The sequence below is a fragment of the Mytilus galloprovincialis genome, chromosome 1 (genome assembly GCF_965363235.1).
Source record: "Mytilus galloprovincialis chromosome 1, xbMytGall1.hap1.1, whole genome shotgun sequence".
NCBI classification, from domain to species: Eukaryota; Metazoa; Mollusca; class Bivalvia; order Mytilida; family Mytilidae; genus Mytilus; species Mytilus galloprovincialis.
The window spans coordinates 18,531,436-18,551,683 of record NC_134838.1 but is presented as its reverse complement, the minus strand read 5'-3'; the positions used below and the strand labels follow the sequence as shown (position 1 = coordinate 18,551,683).

The 20,248-nt window shown below is 31.1% G+C and overlaps 2 protein-coding genes across 2 annotated transcripts in view; one reads left to right on the top strand and one right to left on the bottom strand.

Moving 5' to 3' along the window:
- Positions 1–242: 242 nt before the first annotated feature.
- On the bottom strand, positions 243–13,133 carry LOC143068124 (uncharacterized). Its single transcript, XM_076241930.1, has 7 exons — positions 12,977–13,133; positions 10,005–10,100; positions 7,552–7,851; positions 4,775–4,898; positions 3,131–3,300; positions 1,440–1,576; positions 243–776 (listed from the first exon to the last, which is right to left on the bottom strand). Exons 2-7 carry the CDS (start codon positions 10,090–10,092, stop codon positions 561–563), a joined length of 1,035 nt encoding a protein of 344 aa, XP_076098045.1. The 5' UTR covers positions 10,093–10,100; positions 12,977–13,133; the 3' UTR covers positions 243–560.
- LOC143061983 (protein SSUH2 homolog) overlaps positions 12,116–20,248 on the top strand; it is a 22,723-nt gene continuing 14,590 nt past the window's right edge. Inside the window, exon 1 of the mRNA XM_076233841.1 lies at positions 12,116–12,229. Within this exon, the coding sequence (XP_076089956.1) occupies positions 12,116–12,229 (114 nt within the window). The remainder of the gene's footprint in view (positions 12,230–20,248) is intronic.

Sequence of the window (20,248 nt, the reverse complement as noted above, 5' to 3'; positions counted from 1 at the left end):
TCCTAAGTATTCTGTTCACTGTTTTCTCTGAAATGTTTACTATTAAAGGGGTCATATCAGTTGCACATATATTGAAATAAGTAAAGACTCAATAAAACATGTGGAAAACATTTATTGTTGAATGTGAAAGTAGTTATTTGGCCAAAATAAAAGCAAGATAAAAAACATTGATTGATTGTTCTAGAAGCATATTTTATTAGAATAATAATGGTCTATAACAATTACATTTATTTCATGTTTGGAGTGGTGCAAATGTTTTAATTTAATTTAACGTTTACCAACAAATGCATTGTGGAAGAGTAATTGTGGTCTGAGTCCAGAAACTCGAAAATAATGGAGCTTAACAAAAAGGGAAAGGGCTTTTGAAATCTTTTCTGAAATTCTCAAGACATAAAATCTTTTACAAAAATTCATCCTACAACAGTGTACAAGATGTAAATGCCCGCGATTCCGCGGGCGAGTTCTAGTTCATATTTAATAAAATGTTAAGAGAATAAATAAAAAGTCAAATAACAAAAAATACCGAACACCAAGGAAAGTTAAATACAGAAAGAACCTAATCAAATAAAAATATCTATATACACATTCTTACGGTCTTTTTGAGTTGTGGCGATGATAACCACTGCATTACTAGGAAATCCAATATCACTAGAGTTTCCAATATCACTATTGTTTCCATAATATCTATATTCAGGTCTCACCACAGTTGATATCTTATAGTCTGTGTTCGGCTTCATCTCACACACTGTAGTGTTCAATTCTCTTGACTTTATGACCTGTATTGAAAGCATAACAATCTTGACAGAAATTTACTAACACATTATTTCTTAAAATTGTTACTTTCAGGCAAGAAATTATTTCATAGAAAACCAAAACCTTAAAATTCTTAGTGACATTCTTTTTAATTTAAACACAATCTTTTCTCTTAACTAAAAGTTACATGTTATCAGCATATTGCCAAATGGGTATCTGCACCAATAAAATATAAGCCAAAGTCGGGTAAGGAATTGAAGCTTCCTTAAAGTGAAACAATTCTGAGTACAATGTAACTACAGAAAATTATATGTAAACACTAGAACTAGATCAAAAATTAAATTCGAACAAGTAAGACCAAATTTACCTTTTGTCTTTCAAAATTAATGGGACTGTTATTAATAAAAAAAAAAGAGTATGAGAAACTAACCCAATATGATTTAATATGGTCTAATATTAATATAAAATATAAATTTGACGAGGAGTCAATCATCCAAACATATCTACCTTATCATCGGTCCATTTTGAAGTATTATGGATGATAAATTTCTTCTCCTAAAATTAATGGGACTGTTATTAATATAAAAAAAAAGAGTATGAGAAACTAACCCAATATGATTTAATATGGTCTAATATTAATATAAAATATAAATTTGACGAGGAGTCAATCATTCAAACATATCTACCTTATCATCGTCCCATTTTGAAGTAATATGGATGATAAATTTCTTCTCCCTATCCGATTTCTTATGATTCCACTTTAATGAGACACATCTACTTGAAATGGAAACAATCTCAATCTCTTCAATTGGATTTGGTTTCACTGAAAAATACATAAATGTATACTACTATTTGCTGTTGTTGTCAATTGTCCATTGATATATCCACTAAAGATCGATGATTCATTAAAAAGAAACATAGTAAGATGTACTTATAAATTAATAAGTTATTTTTGTTAACGTTATCTGATGTATCGTATTGTTATATACATGTTTTGACCCCTTTGAAATGCATGTGAATACTTTTTTTTAAGTTATCCAAAATAGTATAAACAAGAATGTGTCCATAGAACGCGGATGCACCAAGCGTACTATTATTATTATCTATGTTCAATGTACCATGAAATTGGGTTAAAAACTCTAATTTTGCATTTAAATTAGAAGTATCGTATCATAGGGAACATGTGTACTAAGTTTCAAGTTGATTGGACTTCATTTTTATCAAACCTACCTTGACCGAAAACTTTAACCTGAAGCGGGACAGACGAACGAACGCACGAACGAACGAACGCACGAACGAACGGTCGGACGGACGAACGTTTTAATTTCGGTCTTTCAGTTACTATGAGCTGAGATGTTTTGTTTCTCAAATTGTACTATTATGTTCCGTATTTCAATGTGACCATATATGTGAAATAGTTTAATAATCTGCAATCTGTATAGGCTGTTGTTTATTGTCTGTAAAAAGAAACGACTAACAGATGGTTCAAACACTACATACACACATAATTTGTAAAGTTGGGTTACAAAATTTGTCAGGTTTATAAGGTTTAAAACTAATAACCGAACCTATACAGAAGCTGTCTTAAAATAGATTTTTACAATCGGTTATCACAATAAATTGAAAATTGAAAATCATTACGAAGGACAATATAATGAAAATGTAATATGCCCAGAAAAGTCTATATATAAATATTTTCATTTCTTTATGAGATATTTTATCTAATTTGAAGTTGATAAATATCATATTACCTTTATAAGACAACTTTTAAACTAAATGATATATTGTTTATAGTAGATATTTTACATATTTTTAATGAGTTTGTAAGACATCTTATTTAGTTTATAAGATATTTTATTAAGTTTATAAGATATATTTGAAATAAAAAAAATATATAAGATATCTTTTATAGTTTATATGATATAGTTAAACATATATCTTATAGCCTCAATTATATACCTTATTACCTTAATATGATAGAAAATATTTATAAACTGTTAAACAAGGTATCTTCATTTAGAAAATCATATTCCATTAATGATATATCTAAATTAGTGTATAAGATATCTTATTAACTTTATAAGATAGATAGATGGTACATGTAAAAGGAGTACTAAAAGATGAAAAGTGGCACGTAAAAAAAGGCTTAAAACCAAATCATCACATTTTATGATAAAAAAAAAAAACGGGAACTGAATTAAGTACATACTAGTTTTGATAAGAAAGTTACCTTCACTAAAATATTGATTTGCAAGGAAAAAACATCAGTGTGTGTGATGATAAAAGTATACTTTTTTACAGAGATAAAAAAAATATGCTAGCATATTTTTAAATTACACTCCAATTTTGTTAAAATTTTTACAAGATTTTATTTTACCATATTCAGCTTGTTTAATTGTAATCCAATCTGTCTCCACCGACACATTTCGCTTAGTGTTCTTTACACTAACTATAAAGTCCAAACTAGATCGATCAAATGAATAGGATTCGCCTCTTATCCATGTACAATTCAGTAAATTCTTATTTGGACATGATCCACTTAATTTACTGAAATTTGAAACATGTATATTGAAATCTTTTTATTGTATGTATAGTTGTTTATCTCATTCATAAAAATGAAAACCACAATAATTTACATCAGTTACTTGGTAAAAATAGTTTACCCCGAACGCGGTTTTAAAATGTAGAAAAAAATAGAAGTAGCATGATTTATTAACTTTTCATTTCAAACTTTTTATTTTTTCAATTCCAAGTTGACATTTGGTATCTTTCGTCCCTCTTCTATATAAAAAAAATGTCATTTCTTAGTTCAAAGTTAGTATTTCTCACTTCCTTCTTGACGTTTCTCAGTTTCAGAGGTTATCTTCCATATGTCTCATTCCTTAGTTGAGTGATGTTTATAATATGTTCCAGAGAAAATGTTTTACAAAAAGGCCACGTTGAATTTAGCATCCTCTGATTATATCGTCCCGGTTAACATATAAATGTATGTAAAAAATATAGCTGTATTCGCACTTGGGCGTAGAATTTTTTTGACGCCAATGCATTTAACGTTCATTTGAGTGATTTGTGTATGTAGGGGACTTCCACTCATTTAGATGATATATTACACAAGTTAACAACCATTAGTAGGTCACCACTTAGTATCTTATATCTAAACTCAGTCAAATAAGAGTATAATACACTAAGATAGTACATTATAAAACATAACATGTATTGTCAGCTCTTACTTGACCATACGCGTATACTCATATGGTCCGACCGTACGCGTCCTTGTTTTTCTAAATAGACTAATGACAACAGTTTTTATTATTTGGAGGAATTATAACAAAGAATGGCGTTTATACTTTTACTAAATTAGAGAATGACAAAAAGATGAAAAAAAAGTGGGGAAGTAACAAAATGATGTCGATGCAGTTTTTATCAACTGGAAGAATGACAAAAAATGTGGATGTGGTTCTTATGGTGTGGGGAATGCAAATAAATGTCAATAAATATTCCATAAAATGGTGAAAGACCATAAACTTTATTGCAGTTTTTCGTGCGATTTTCAATGACCACCTGACCGATATGTATTTTGGGAGAAAAAGTTATATGGTTCACTCTAACGTCTAAGAACACAGAAACCGAAAGTGTTAATCATTAATAAAACTGATCTGCTTGTGAAATCCGAGAGAATGATTTGATCGAATGTAATTACACTCGAACCAAAACTTTACTGATCATTTTGCAATTCATTTCACGTTGGCCAATGGGTATATATTGAAGGCAAATGCAGGATTTTTAGTTAGGTGTAAGTGTAACGAAACCATATATAAAAAGAATAGTCAAATTTATATAAGGTCATATAACTTGATCATATGGAGTTCAAACGGATAATTTGAGACAGGTGTGTTGTAACTATAGAAGCATTTCTAGACTGACGATACGAGGAGGTCAATATCTTTTCATCTTCAAAGGTTATAGTCAAATGAAATTAAAAACAAACAAAAACATTTTACTTTGTTACTATTGTACATACAGATTTAAACTTGTATCGATATTATGTAATTCACGATAATTCACACCCAAGTCCCAGCTACATTCCATTTTCTCATCCCAGTCATAAATAATACAACTGAAGTTTGTGACAGGTTCAGGATGATCTACAAATAAAATATTCACATAAACAAGCATTTTAAAAATCCTAATACTTATGCATAGAAACTAGGTGTAAAACTTTAAAGAACCTGAAGATTAAACTGAATTATATTTAATCGTTTATTTTTCATGCAGTTTGTATAAGAACTGGCTGGTGATTGTTTTTTATATTTAACCTTCAGTAAAAACAACAACTAAAGCTTTCCTACGTTAACTAAAACAACCAATAACTGAAATTTCAATAAGAGATGGTGTCATTGAACAAAGTTGTGACGCATCCACAGATTACTGGTTTACAAAATCTAGACATTCTGAATGGAAAAAAGAAAGAGTCGTATGTTTACTGACATTGGTTAATTTACTGACATTATTTTGAAAAATGACTTTCAAATATTATAGTTTGAGTTCCTGGTGAAGTTATATAAAAAATTTACTTTTGATGCTTTTCATGATTTACCTGTATTAGGAGCGCTCAAATTAAATCATTTGAAATCAAGGGACTTTATAGACTCTTTGATCAATGTCGGTGTTGGTCTAATCGATTTTAATCTAAACACCACAGAGAGATATCATGTACGAATCGAAATTCATTCGTTTACAATAATCAATTATGTTTACCCTTATGTTACACCACTATATTATCAATTGTTGTTTTTTTATTTAAAACGTTCTTTTCTATGAATTTGCAATTTTGTACGCTAGTACTACACTATTTGTCATAATAAGGCAAACAGAATAGCCACATTCAAAAAGTGAACTTTGTCTTAGGGAGTTGGAACCTTCGTTTCTTTATAATTTCTTAATATATCAACGGGGAAATATGTTTTCGTTTTAAATTCTGTAGTTATCGAAGCGCTAACTGTTAAGATGGCGATACCCTCGGGACTTATAGTCCACAAGCAGCAGAATCGATCCCGTTCTAGTATCAGAAATTAATACTTTATAAAGTTCGTGCGTCCCAAGCGTGTGTCATAAACCTTGTGTTTAAATTTCAATGATTTCTATTTACTTTTACTAAAGTTAGAGTGCGAAAACCAAATGTCTTTCGAACGACGACGACGCCGACGCCAACGTGATACCAATATACGACCAAAAAATTTTCAATTTTTGCGGTCGTATAAAAAGTGCATATACCTAATGCTCTATTATCACTTTTTTTTAAGATAATGCATGTTATTCAGTCTGCTGGACCTTAGGGGCATACCATACAGTTTTCATCCCATATTTAAATTTTGCTGACAATTTGCATATAGGCTATTTTCTGACTGATTAAATCAAATATGTAATACAAAATATACCTACTTGAGCTACTTTTTGAGTAAAATGAGGTCCAAATTCTATATCTTTGCTCAAAATTCGGATTTGTGGACGTATTTTTCCTTTCAACAGAAATACATAACTTTTTTGTTTTAAAAGATAAACACAAGCTGTTTTTTAATAAATTATTTGTATATTCTGTTTTATATAAATTTCATTTAAATTTTTTTGTCAAATAACTCATATTTATCAAATGTTCACGAATGTAGAAAAAAAACCCGTCATTTGTTGCTGTATATTTATCAAATTAAAAAAAATTACTACTTTAACAAAGTTTAATTTTGGACCCCGATTTGGACCAACTTGAAAACTGGGCCCATAATAAAAAATCTAAAATCAAAAGTTTAAGTACATGTTTGGATTTAGCATATTAAAGAACCCCAAGACCTCAATTTTGTTAAGTTTAATTTTGACCGTTTGGACCTTAATGTAGACCAATTTGAAAACAGGACCAAAAATTAAGAATCACGGTTAGATTTGGCATATCAAAGAACCCCAATAATTCATTTTTTGATGAAATCAAACAAAGTTTGATTTTGGACCCTTTTGGACCCCAATTCCTAAACTGTTGGGATAAAAACTCCAAAATATCAATCCTAACATTCCTTTTGTGGTCATAAACTTTATGTTAAAATTTCATAGATTTCTGTTTACTTATACTAAAGTTATTGTACAAAAACCAAGAAAAATGCTTATTTGGGACCTTTTTTGGCCCCTAATTACTAAACTGTTGGGACCAAAACTCCCAAAATCAATTCAAACCTTCCCTTTATGGTCATAGACCTTCTGTTAAATTTTCATAGATTTCTATTTACTTATACTAAAATTATAGAGCGAAAACCAAATGTCTTTGGACGACGACGACGACGACAACGCCATACCAATATACGACCACAAAATTTCCAATTTTATGGGTCGTATAAAAAATAAAACAACACCTATATTTCACAGTAAAGATGATATTTATATTTGTCTAAATTGATTAAGTGGTTGAAGAGGAGAAGTGGATTGGAGTTCATTCAAAATATGTGGGAATCCCTCTAGTTGATGATTAAAAAAACAGCCTCTGCTGTGGACTATACTAAGTGCTATATATATGTTTAAAAACAAGTTAATCCTGCAATATGTTAAAAAAAATCAAAACACAAACCTATTTCTTACCTGTTCTTTATACAAATATAGCACCAATTTATAGGGGAGTTCTTATGGAGGTTTATACCAGGGTATATGATTAATTCATAGACATTTCTGTTTACAAGTCCTAACGTTGTGCATATATGTATGCCTTGTTGACCTCCCCTCCTCTCTAAAAAAAATCCTGGATTCACATCTAATACTTACATTCAGTTTGTACTGTTGTTTGACCCACTATGGCAACATTGTCCCAGACTTTCTCTGTAAAATTAGGATTCCTCAGGTTACACACATAAGGACTGTCAAATGTTGTTGTCATCAGTCTACTCAACCTTAGTGAAGTACTGTTTAGGATAGTTGTTTCTGTATCTGGAACGTCAATGTCATTTCCATACGAAAACCATAATTTTGATGCGTTGTCTCCATTTTCAACAGTTTGTGAATCCAATGTACACGTTATATTTAAGTATTCATCAACAAACAAATATGGGTCACTTTGGTCCATTTCTACAATTATATAAAATGAACAAAGGACTCTAATTTAAACAGGAAACCACAAAGATTCTGCTAAACATGCTATCGTTCTTATGATTTTGGAATATGTTTTAGATCAGATCTTGTTCTTATGATTTTGGGATATGTTTAAGATCAGTTATTGTTCTTATGATTTTGGGATATGTTTTAGATCAGTTATTGTTCTTATGATTTTGGAATATGTTTTAGATCAGTTATTGTTCTTATGATTTTGGAATATGTTTTAGATCAGATCTTGTTCTTATGATTTAGGGATATCTTTAAGATCAGTTAATGTTCTTATGATTTTGGGATATGTTTTAGATCAGTTATTGTTCTTATGATTTTGGAATATGTTTTAGATCAGATCTTGTTCTTATGATTTAGGGATATCTTTAAGATCAGTTATTGTTCTTATGATTTTGGGATATGTTTTAGATCAGTTATTGTTCTTATGATTTTGGGATATGTTTTAGATCAGTTATTGTTCTTATGATTTTGGGATACGTTTTAGATCAGTTATTGTTCTTAAGAATTTGGGATATGTTTAGATCAGTTATTGTTCTGATGATTTTGGGATATCTTTAAGATCAGTTATTGTTCTTATGATTTTGGGATATGTTTTAGATCAGTTATTGTTCTTATGATTTTGGGATATGTTTTAGATCAGTTATTGTTCTTATGATTTTGGGATATGTTTAAGATCAGTTATTGTTTTATGAATTTGGGATATGTTTTAGATCAGTTATTGTTCTTATGAATTTGGAATAAGTTTTAGATCAGAACTCATGAAGTTAACACATTCTGCTTGTATTGCAAATAAAACATGAAGGAGAATGTGTCCATGGACAATGATGATGCCCCGCTTACATATAATGTTATAAAAGGACATTTACCTAAAGAACGGTTAAAAGGAAACTACTAAAATGCTGGATATCCCTTATCTTCTAACCCATTTCGAAAACTAGGACTATTTTAAATATGGCCATTTCTATTAAATCATAATGACATCACGACCTTAGTTTTGCGCTAAAGTTTCCAAATAGACTTAACTATATGTAATTAATCAAAGTGATGGAAATCACTTATTGAAACATGGGAAGAGCAGTTTGAATAATTTCAAAAATCATATTTAGCAAGATTTACCGGTAGATAGGGTGTGGACAAAAAAGAACATTAATAAAGCTACATGTTTCACCTTTTACATTTTATCTTTAGAAACAAAACAAAATTCTTCTAATAAAGTTTATCAATTATCCTGGTAAGATATAGGACCAACAGATAGACTTGAAGCTAAGAACTTATTATTTATGTCAAAATAATAATCTTAAAAGGTTGGTGTAGGGCATTTTTTAAGTTGAAACATAGATATACTATTTTCTCCTCTGAGAATTGTTTAATGATTTTGAAAACAATTAATAGGATTATATGACATTGAAGATTAAAAGTTGTGAGTGTATTTTAATCAATTTATTATTTAAATATGTTTTTCGGCAAAGGGCATTGAAAATGTACTTGTTCAACTTAAACAAATCAAAAAACTTATTTTATTGAAATGTTGATTCTTTCTTAATTGAACAAATATATACACTTCTTATATTCAAATGATAAAAATTGTTGCCAGACATTTGATGGGAAATTAAAATTTTAAAAAAAATTTTGTTCTAACATGTCTAATTACAATGAATTAAGAGTTCTAAAATTTTATTAACTGTTTCAAGCCTATCACTGATAGAAAAAAATGAACTAATTAAAATTGTTGATTAATTAAAAAGATTATTGCAGATTTATCAAGTAATTTATAGGCCTTACTTGAAAACCTTTTATATCATTGTATATATTTATATTCAGATTTCATTTTTTTTTAAAGATCTTGTTAATTCCTTACCATTTATTATACGGATCTATATTTTGTAGATTTAGTATCTAACCTGTGCTTAGCTTCTTGTTGCTAGGGAGGCCGGTGCCTTAGGAAAGATTTAAAACAAGCTCCAATATTTCCATAATAAATTTTAAACGGATTGAATAATTCAATTTCAGGGGGCAGATAAGTGTCCTTGGTACTGCTTATTTAAATTTACACAAAAAACACAACATTTGCTATTTCAAAGTTTTTAAATAAATCGGTTTTGTGAAATTTAACTTACCTCCGCAATTGCAGCATGTCACCCGGCATGCAAAACTGGCCTGTACAAAACCATACAAAAACATACACAGCAAGATAACATACTTCATTACAAGTCCTGAAACAGATATTTTTCATTGCTATCAGAGGTAAATTGAGGTTGTCTAATCTGTTTTATGTCAAAGCGAAAATGTAAGTTAAATACACCATAAAGTCCTGGAATTATCTTATTAAATGATTCTTATGGATGAAGAATTATTGAACTGCCAATGAATATTATCAAATAAAAATGATGTACAAAAATGTTTGCAGCTATCAAACTTTACAATGATATATAGGTGTTAAGTATGTATAATGAGTCAGCTTTCCAAAAATTATGAAAGTTTCAATCCTTAGTAACTTTAGTCCACCACTGATTACAGAAGTGACATCAATCCCATGTCCTGTATAACTAAATAATGAATCTTGAAATCTGAAAGTGTTATTTAACTTTTTTATTTTTGAGTCAACTGTTACTTATTCGGTTGTCAATTGTATGATTCATTCGATGCATTAGGCGTTATTCGGCCCATATGTTGACTTTCACTTCTGTCATCAGTTATGGACTTGACAAAACTAAAGCTACAAAGGTTGGATATCTAATAATTTACGGGTAGCACAAGGATTTAACTGGTATCTTTTTAAAATTTGGCTGCTGTAAACGTCCAAGTACATGTAGTTCATTAAAATTGACCGCTGAGGCTGTGAGTTTAAACAGGGCTTCAGCTTCAGCAAGGTGTGTTTGACTTCAACAATCTTAATTAATTTTACATGTACAAAGTTGTTGGTTGACAAATAATGATAATATGATATTATATTTCTGGATAATTATAATATCTGACAGAAAAATCTCCCTTTAAACCAAACAATTATATTTCATTGGCTTAGTTCTACTCTATTAATTTGTGTTTGTTTGATTACACACCAAAGTCATGCAAATTCAAAGGTATTAATTTTTTCTGATCAGAAATCAAGGCTTTATAATCTTGATTTGTCTTTGGTCTTGTGAATAAATTAAACACTTGACAACAAAAATAAAAAATATGCGTTTTATACATTTTACTCCGATAGTCAATTGAAATTTTAATGAATATATTATATATGTGTATCCTTCAATCATTGGCAAATTGTGTTCTATAATAAACAGACTGGTAAGTACAAATGTATCAAATTCCTCATGCAATCAATATTTCTGACCCCTGCTGTCAATATGAATGTAATATTTGCCACTGGAAAACATCCAAATCAATAAATAAAAACCAATTTTTTACTTTTTTTTAGCAACAGACCACAAGGCTAATAAACCAAACGTACTTGTACATGTACAGGAGAAAGCAAATACACACTCTTCAACTCCCCAGATATCCATAGATGAGATTTTTCCGAATGCATACCAGTCAACATTTAAAGCCCTTGAAGATGACCCTATGATAGCTTTATGTGGACCAACAGATTTTTTCCCCATTCTTCAGGTATCAAAGCATAAAGCAAAAGTTGAGGAATTCTTTTTCATTGCATTCTGTGCCATATTTAAAGACAATGCAAGCATCACCATTGAAGCTGACAGGGAAACCATTTTTTTCAAGTTTTCACCGCATACGTTTAAGCGACACTTTACAGACTGTTGGTATCACCATCTTTCAATCACTTGGTTTTATGGACTCAGTCATTACAAACTTTGTACAGACATTTCTGCTCGAATTGATGAATCAAGTCCTAAAGAAACACTTATCCAAAAAACTTGAAGCAAACGCAAGCCTTTGACAACTCTCTTACAGATAATGACCCGAAAATATTGTTTTATATTGCTGGGTTCATCATTCGTGCACAAGAGATACAATAAACTGAAAGTATCAAGTCTTAAAGAAGAAAAGTTATTGTGTGTTCAAAGTTTGCAAGAATCATCAGATACCAAGACATTTCTAAGTAAATTTAAATCGTGGACAGTTAAGAAAGATCGTGGTGGTCTCAAGTTTCCAACTGATAATTTTTATCTTCTGGTCCGTCACATGGAGATTATTGTAAGACAGAGTGTAAATTTGGATCATTTTAAGTGCATCTTCTCTCTGCAAAGACTCACTAAAAGAAAAGATTATGGATGCATTCATGGTGAAGCACTATGCCTCACAGCTTTTTCCAGCCAGTGACAATACTTTGTGTTTAATGAAGGACATTCTAAATGTGTTATTAACTGTTCGTGGAAATGCAGTGAGTAAACTTCATCGCAGAAAACTTGCTAAAAGCAACAAACAGAAATTCAAAAAGCCTTCCAAGCCTTCAAGTAGTTTACGACAAGTGCTTAAACCTAAAGTTACTAATTAAATAAACTTTTATAGTCATATCAATTGATCAACAATTTAATTTATGTTAAATATTGACAATTATATGTATACTAGCTATAAGTTGTGTAGCAGGAACTATTCTGCGTTTTCAAAGTGAACAATGTTAAAGTGGTTGGTGATTGAAAAAATATTGTTTCTTGTCTTATTAAAACATCTCTATGTTTTAAATTTGATTCTTATTGTTGATGTATCGTGGCAAATTTCTTGTGAAAATATGTATTTATATGTCTCTGACTTAAATGGATCCTTTAAATATAAAAAACGACTTTCGACCTCTATGTTGGAAAAACGACCTGCGACCTGTTCATTTCCCTTAAAAACGACATCATGACCTTGCGACGAATTTAAAAGCAACCTTGCGACATGAGGGGGTACCCTGTGGGGGCCTCAATTCTATAACTTCTTTTATTAGATCGATGGAAACAAAGAACACATGTTTTAAACAAGTGAAAATAAGTTAAAATAGTACGCAATATTTTCTTATAAATATTGTTCCATAATATTTATGTTTACAGAGAAAAAAGTGGGTCAATATTCACAGAGCGATATATGACAAACAATATATCATATTATGTATACTTGTAAATAACTTAGACAAGTTGTGTGGACTTACCTTCTTTCGTTTAAAAATATCACTTTATATTTAATTATAGATAACTTTGGTCAATCTCCATGGTAAATTTACAACTGTTATTATGAAAAACAAAAACATTAAAGCATGCCATTTAGTTCATACGTGGTAATTACACTTCCCCAACTCACAAAAATTAAGGTAATATTTCGGTTTCTCGGAATTGGCCGGAAATAACATGATAATAAAAGTCAAACCTACCTGGAGAATTTTCCATGTTTTGTTTATTTAATTTTTAATTTGTAGTGCTGTTTGTGTGTGTTTTTCTTTTTTCACACACTGTTGATTCGCGTACCTTTGACTTATAAGTTGTATTGCTTCTTGATATCCTCAAATTTATCTAAGGCTTTTCATGATATTAATACAAACGCTAAATGAAAATTATCCCTTTTTAATCTAATATGATTTAGTATGGGGAATAGGCAAACAACACAGGGATTCAGATCTCTTTGAACACTTGCAGTATAAATTTATTAAAGAAATTCTAGGAATACATTGTAAAGCATCAAATGCTGCATGTTTAGCCGAGCTGAATAGATTGCCTTTATATACCAGAACTGAATTTTCAGCAATAAAATATTGGCTTCATATACTTGAGTCAAATAATTCACTTGCCCTAAAAATATGTAAAGCAACTGAAAAAAAATAACTCTTGGATAATAAATATGAAAAATCTTATTTCAAGACTTGGATTTCATTTTATTGATCTAAATCCTATTGATATTAAAATGTATTCAAAACCAATTCAAGAGAGAATCAACGGTATAGCCTTCCATAAGCAAGAGACTAAAATCAATCAAAATAAAAAAATTAAACTTTTTTAATATACTATATAAACCAAATAGTAGACCCTCGTATGTTGATCAATGCAAATCCAAATGTGATAGATCAACATTATGTAGATTGAGGTTAAGTGCTCATACTTTATCTATTGAAGCAAAGTGACCAGGTTGGTTGCAGTAAAAGCACACTGCTGATTGGAAATTGCTGTTTGATTTACCACGGTTCCCATCATTGGCGTGGAATTGGCTAAAGCCACGAAAAAATTCTTTGGTGTTGAATTTTGTACCATTGTTGTCTGAACGGCCATTACTATTTGTTGATTTTTTCCACCTGACGATCATATGGATTGAAATTCCTTCTCCTTGAATTAGCTCTGATGATTGCGGACCGTAAATTGACGGCATCGTCCTTATTATCAGCCAAAGGACTATCCAAATACTCTTGAACAGTATCCAATTCATGCTTATCGGCGATCTGTAGAATTTTATTGCGTTTTCCTAATGTCTCTTTCTCTTCTGAAATTAGGCGTGATGCGGCGTCCTAAGAATTAAACTTAACAAAACTGTCAATTTTGGACAATTTATCCGAACGTTCAATATAAAAACTATGCTGTATGCGGTTACCTTCGTTCTTGAATGTAAAATCTGTTGCATCTCCTCCAGCTTTCTCCGACTTATCGTTAGCAAAACGGCTCTCAAAATGTTGAATAATGTTGTTATTTTGTTGCTCAAACGCGTTGCTTATATACGGTAGAGAAGAGTGAAACAGCACCGTCTGTCGACAAATCATTATTAACACCACTTGATTCTGTCGGATCTCTCACATTTAGGTCTGAATCGGAGTTTGGCATAATGTAGTCAGGAATAAACTGCAAACTGTCGTAGTTACTGTAAGCACTTTCGATGAAATGACACCCACAAATTTTCTTTATATAATATAACGGGACCCCACCTTTTAAACCGCCAAAGTGTTTGACGTGCATATTTTACCCATTTATATTTATAACCAAAACAAGAACTCGTTATACAACTACTCTCACTAGCCAGCTTTGAACTTATAAATAGTATAACTATACCACAGGAGAAAACTTTTTGGTAGAGTTTGTGTTGCTCAGTAAATACAGTGGTTTACTTTTTAAATTGTTATTTGGATGGAGAATTGTCTCATTGGCACTCACACCACATCTTCCTTTATCTATTTATCTCCGCTTTTTGGTAGAGTTTGTGTTGCTCAGTAAATACAGTTTATCTCCGCTTTTTGGTAGAGTTTGTGTTGCTCAGTCTTTAGTTTTCTGTATGTTTTGTTATTGTTGTTCGGCCGCTTTCCGACGTTTGTACTGACTTTGGCTGTGGTGTTGTCTGAACAGACCTATAAAAATCTAATTGCACGAGGTCGCAATCTATTTATATTTATGTTTATGTCACAATAATTAACACACTCACCGACATCATATTACTATAATAACAATATGATGCCGGTGCTAATTACAGTCATGTATATACATATTAATATGTTGGGTTCATTTTACCAACCTACGTTGTTGTTATCCATTATTGTTCATATACACATACATTGTACGACAATGACACAACACACCAAGACAAAGATAACCGCAAGACATCTAGAGGACAGAATACAAACTTAAACAATAGAAATAATATAAATTATCGCCCAATTAATGAAATGTATTATGATTTGGTCTTGTATTTTTTAACAACTTTTTCAATTTTAGATTCAACCCATCTGTTAATAATGAGGTGAATTTTCTGCAGCAAGTCCATAAAACTGACGTCGATTAGTCTTACGTGGTTTCCAACCTAATTGATTCTACCTCGGCTTCATCCGACGTTTATATCATCTTTATATCGGTTTAACAAACTAGATTCCTTATAGTAAAAACAATGTGATTTCAAAATCATGATAGGAAATACAAGCACGGGAATATCGTATCAATTTGGAGATATATACCCCGTATGCAGGTGCTGCTGGAATGTTGCTACTTAGAAATGGAAAGTCCACAATTGGAAAGCTGAAATCATCTCTTTTGTTGTAAAGTTTTGTTTTCAACTGACTCTCATTGTCAATTTCTAGATGTAAGTCAAGATATGAGGCCGACTTAACTTTATCTGTTGTATCCTTTATCTCTAGTTCGATTGAACATAGTTACCAAATTTTGAATTATTTTGTGAGAGAACATCATCTATATAGCCGAAAGTAAAGTTAAAGGATATTGCTAAATTCTTCCCTTTCTGCCTTAGAAGTTCCTGTTTGCAAAATACACCTTTTCAAAGAATACATGAATTTGTTTTCAGGAACGTATACTTCATCATTGACATACTTGCAGTGTTATATAACTATAAGGTAATGAATTGAAAAACAAACACAAAAATGCAATTTGTTTGGTGCAACTTTTATGAAAAAAATCATACAAATAAAGACAGTAAACATACCACACATTCTTTACAATTAAGTAAAGTTAATATCACAAGATACTTCAAATAAAAGAGAATATATATAAATTAGACATAGCTGAAAAGGTGATAAAGCAGATGGATACCCCGAGAAAACAGTTTTAACCGAGGCGAAGCCAAGGTTGATAATGTCTTTTCGAGGGGTAACAATCTGCTCTTTCGTCCTTTCAGTTATAACAACGGGTATTTACTTTATTATACTGAATGTTCTGTTATTGCTGTTTGTTACATTGCAAATCAAAAGTAATAAACTATGTACATAACCAATATCCCTATTTAGTAAAGCGAGTAAATAATCAAGCGTCTCCGTGAACGGTGATAGAGTATTTTTCATGGGATAGAGTGAATTGTTTCCCTCGTATTAACCAATCAGTATCCCCTATTTTGACATCACGTATAATAATATGTTTTAAAAGAGGGACGAAAGATACCAAAGGGACAGTCAAACTCATAAATCTAAAACAAACTGACAACGCCATGGCTAAAAATGAAAAAGACAAACAGAAAAACAATAGTACACATGACACAACATAGAAAACTAAAGAATAAACAACACGAACCCCACCAAAAACTAGGGGTGATCTCAGGTGCTCCGGAAGGGTAAGCAGATCCTGCTCCACATGTGGCACCCGTCGTGTTGCTTATGTGATTACAAATCCGGTAAATAGTCTAATTCGGTAGGTCACATTCATGAAAGGTAGATTCATGGGATACCGCTTTCTTGGATTGTAAAATCGCAGTATAAAATTGGTCTAGGTAGTTGCCCAAATCTGCAAGTTTTGAGACAGATTTGCAAATTTATTGGTTAGACTTCTACATAAAGAAAACTGGGGATTTATTGTATTACTCTAACTATTTAAAAACAAATATCAAATTTTGTGTTTAAAGAATCATTTTTTTTTCAAATAAGCCAATTAAGGGAAAACAACTCTTTTAGTAAAAAATAATATACTTGTAGCAAGAAAGCAAGTTCGGTGACAACATTTTTTATTTTTATTTTCTTAACACATATTATAAAACATATCTTCTCACAATTTCTTTCAAAATTCCATCTCATTTATTTCTTGTTATGCACACAAATGTGTTTATTCATCAACAATCTAACCAAATTTAGGCAACAAAAAAAAAAACACCGTTCTATCGTTTCACTTATTTTGAAGTGTTCCATGAGTCTGTGTTGATTTTAATCAAGGTCACGATTGGTAAACTTCGGCACCAAATTCTAAAAGAGGAAAGTGATTGATCAGCAATCGAACGAAATGTTTTTCGGTTTGTCGATAAGTTGCAATAAATGTTAAAACACTCGTTAACATAGGACTAATTTTGGTATATAAGTATGCATTAGTTCAATCATTTCCTTTAACGTAATAAGGAATTTGTGTAATGTGATTTGGAATATTCACAAATTGTTCAGCATTAAAAACCACAACACAACAATACAACTCATAAAATAATACGTCACATATAAGGATGAAATTGTAAAAAAATCAAAACATATTGATACACGAAATAACATCAGAAAGGTAAATATGTTTCTATTAAATAGAAAAGACATTTGGAGAAACTACATTTTACCGAAATCTAAATCTATTTCAGATGTATTTTATCAAGTTTATTCACAAAATATAATCATACAGAAATATCTGCGCAACAAAAGTATGACTGAATGTCATCTAATAAGTAAAATAGCAATAATACGGATATCCAAGAAAATTTCAAAATTGAAATTTTTCAAATGGCAAAATCAAAAGCACAAACACATCAAACGAATGGAAAACATTTAACATATTCCTTATTTGGTACAGACATTTTCTTACTCAGAAAACAGTCGATTAAAAACCTCTCAATTTTATAACAGTCGCATTTTATTTGACACCATATATACATTATTTGACTATCATAAATGAACTTGCAAACAAAATAGATATTATCGAGTTTGTAATATAATCTTGATAAAAAAAAAACGTAAATCCTACTTGCATAAATATACGTCTATCTGGAAAATTGTGTTCCCCTAGAAGTCTTTTTAAGATGCAGAGTTTATCTCTGGATCTGGAAACTTTTTCAATGGAAGGACCTTCAATGATAAATAGAAAAGTCAAGTATCTTATGTAAAACTCATTATATTAACTGCTTGATAAACGAATTAGGTATTGACAATTCACTTGGAAACTCAACATATACCCTCACGACACTTACCAAAGAGGAAATCCTGGATAATCATAGGTCTGTTCTGTGTTCCTTTGGAATTTCAACCAAAGATGAAGAACTGGATCTGCCATCACTATATGGGATACCTAAACTACATAAGTATCCTTACAAACAACGGTATATTGCTGGGTCTTCCAAGTGCTCCACGAAACCTGTTTCGAAATTATTAACATCTATTTTATCAGCAATCAAAGACGGGCTTCAAAGTTATTGTGAAACTGCCTATTCTAGAGGGGGCGTGAATCAGATGTGGATACTTAAAAATTCCAAAGATCTTTTAGAGTACATACAATCTAACTCTCTTTCATCGTGTACCAGTATTAAAACTTTTGACTTTTCTACTCTTTACACTAGTATTCCACATTCCAAACTAAAAGACAAATTGAAAGAGTTGGTATTGCTTTGCTTCGTAAAAAAGAATAGCCAACGTAGATACACGTATCTTGTCTTAGAGAGGGATAAATCCTACTTTGTAAAGGATCAATCTGATTCGAACAAAAAATTCTCTGAAACTGATATTATCAAGATGCTTGATTTCTTGATTGACAACATATTTGTTACGTTCGGAGGACGTGTTTTTCAACAGACTTTCGGCATTCCAATGGGAACAAACTGTGCCCCTCTACTTGCCGACTTGTTTCTTTATTATTATGAGGCTGACTTCATGCAGGAACTTCTTAGTTGAAAGATAAGAAGTTAGCAATATCCTTTAACTCTACTTTTCGCTACATAGATGATGTTCTTTCACTAAATAATTCAAAATTTTGTGACTATGTGGAACGCATCTATCCAATCGAGCTAGAGATAAAGGATACTACAGATACAGTTAAGTCGGCCTCATATCTTGACTTACATCTAGAAATTGACAATGAGGGTCGGTTGAAAACAAAACTTTACGACAAAAGAGATGATTTCAGCTTTCCAATTGTGAACTTTCCATTTCTAAGTAGCAACATTCCAGCAGCACCTGCATACGGGGTATATATCTCCCAACTGATACGATATTCCCGTGCTGGCATTTCCTATCATGATTTTCTTGATAGAGGGTTGCTGCTCACAAGAAAGCTATTAAACCAAGAGTTCCAAATGGTGAAGTTGAAATCATCCCTTCGTAAATTTTACGGACGCCATCACGAGTTGGTTGACCGTTATGGAATAACCGTTTCACAAATGATATCGGATATGTTCCTTACGTCGTAACTACAATCCCCTTCCCTTTCATGAATGTGACCTACCAAATTAGACTATTTACCGGATTTGTTATCCCATAAGCAACACGACGGGTGCCACACGTGGAGCAGGATCTGCTTACCCTTCCGGAGCACCTGATATCACCCCTAGTTTTTGGTGGGGTTCGTGTTGTTTATTCTTTAGTTTTATATGTTGTGTCGTGTGTGCTGTTGTTTGTTTGTCCTTTTCATTTTTAGACATGGCGTTGTCAGTTTGTTTTAGATTTATGATTTTGACTGTCCCTTTGGTATCTTTCGTCCCTCTTTTATTAAATATTATCAATACATACAACTAAACTACATGTTGCAAATGTTGTATGTTTTAAAAGTCTTATCTCATTGGCATACAAAAAGTTCCAACATCATTTATGACCCCAAGTATTTTGGTTAGTGTTGTTAATTCTTTTTATCTTGTCATACTTTTTGTGCATTCTCTTTAATTTATTTTAAATTATATGTATACAAATTTAGAAATTACTAAGTATGAAGGGTTCAAGCTCCCCACAGATAGAATTTTGATCTTTAGGGGGTATTGTATTATTCTTTTTTTAGGTTGTTAA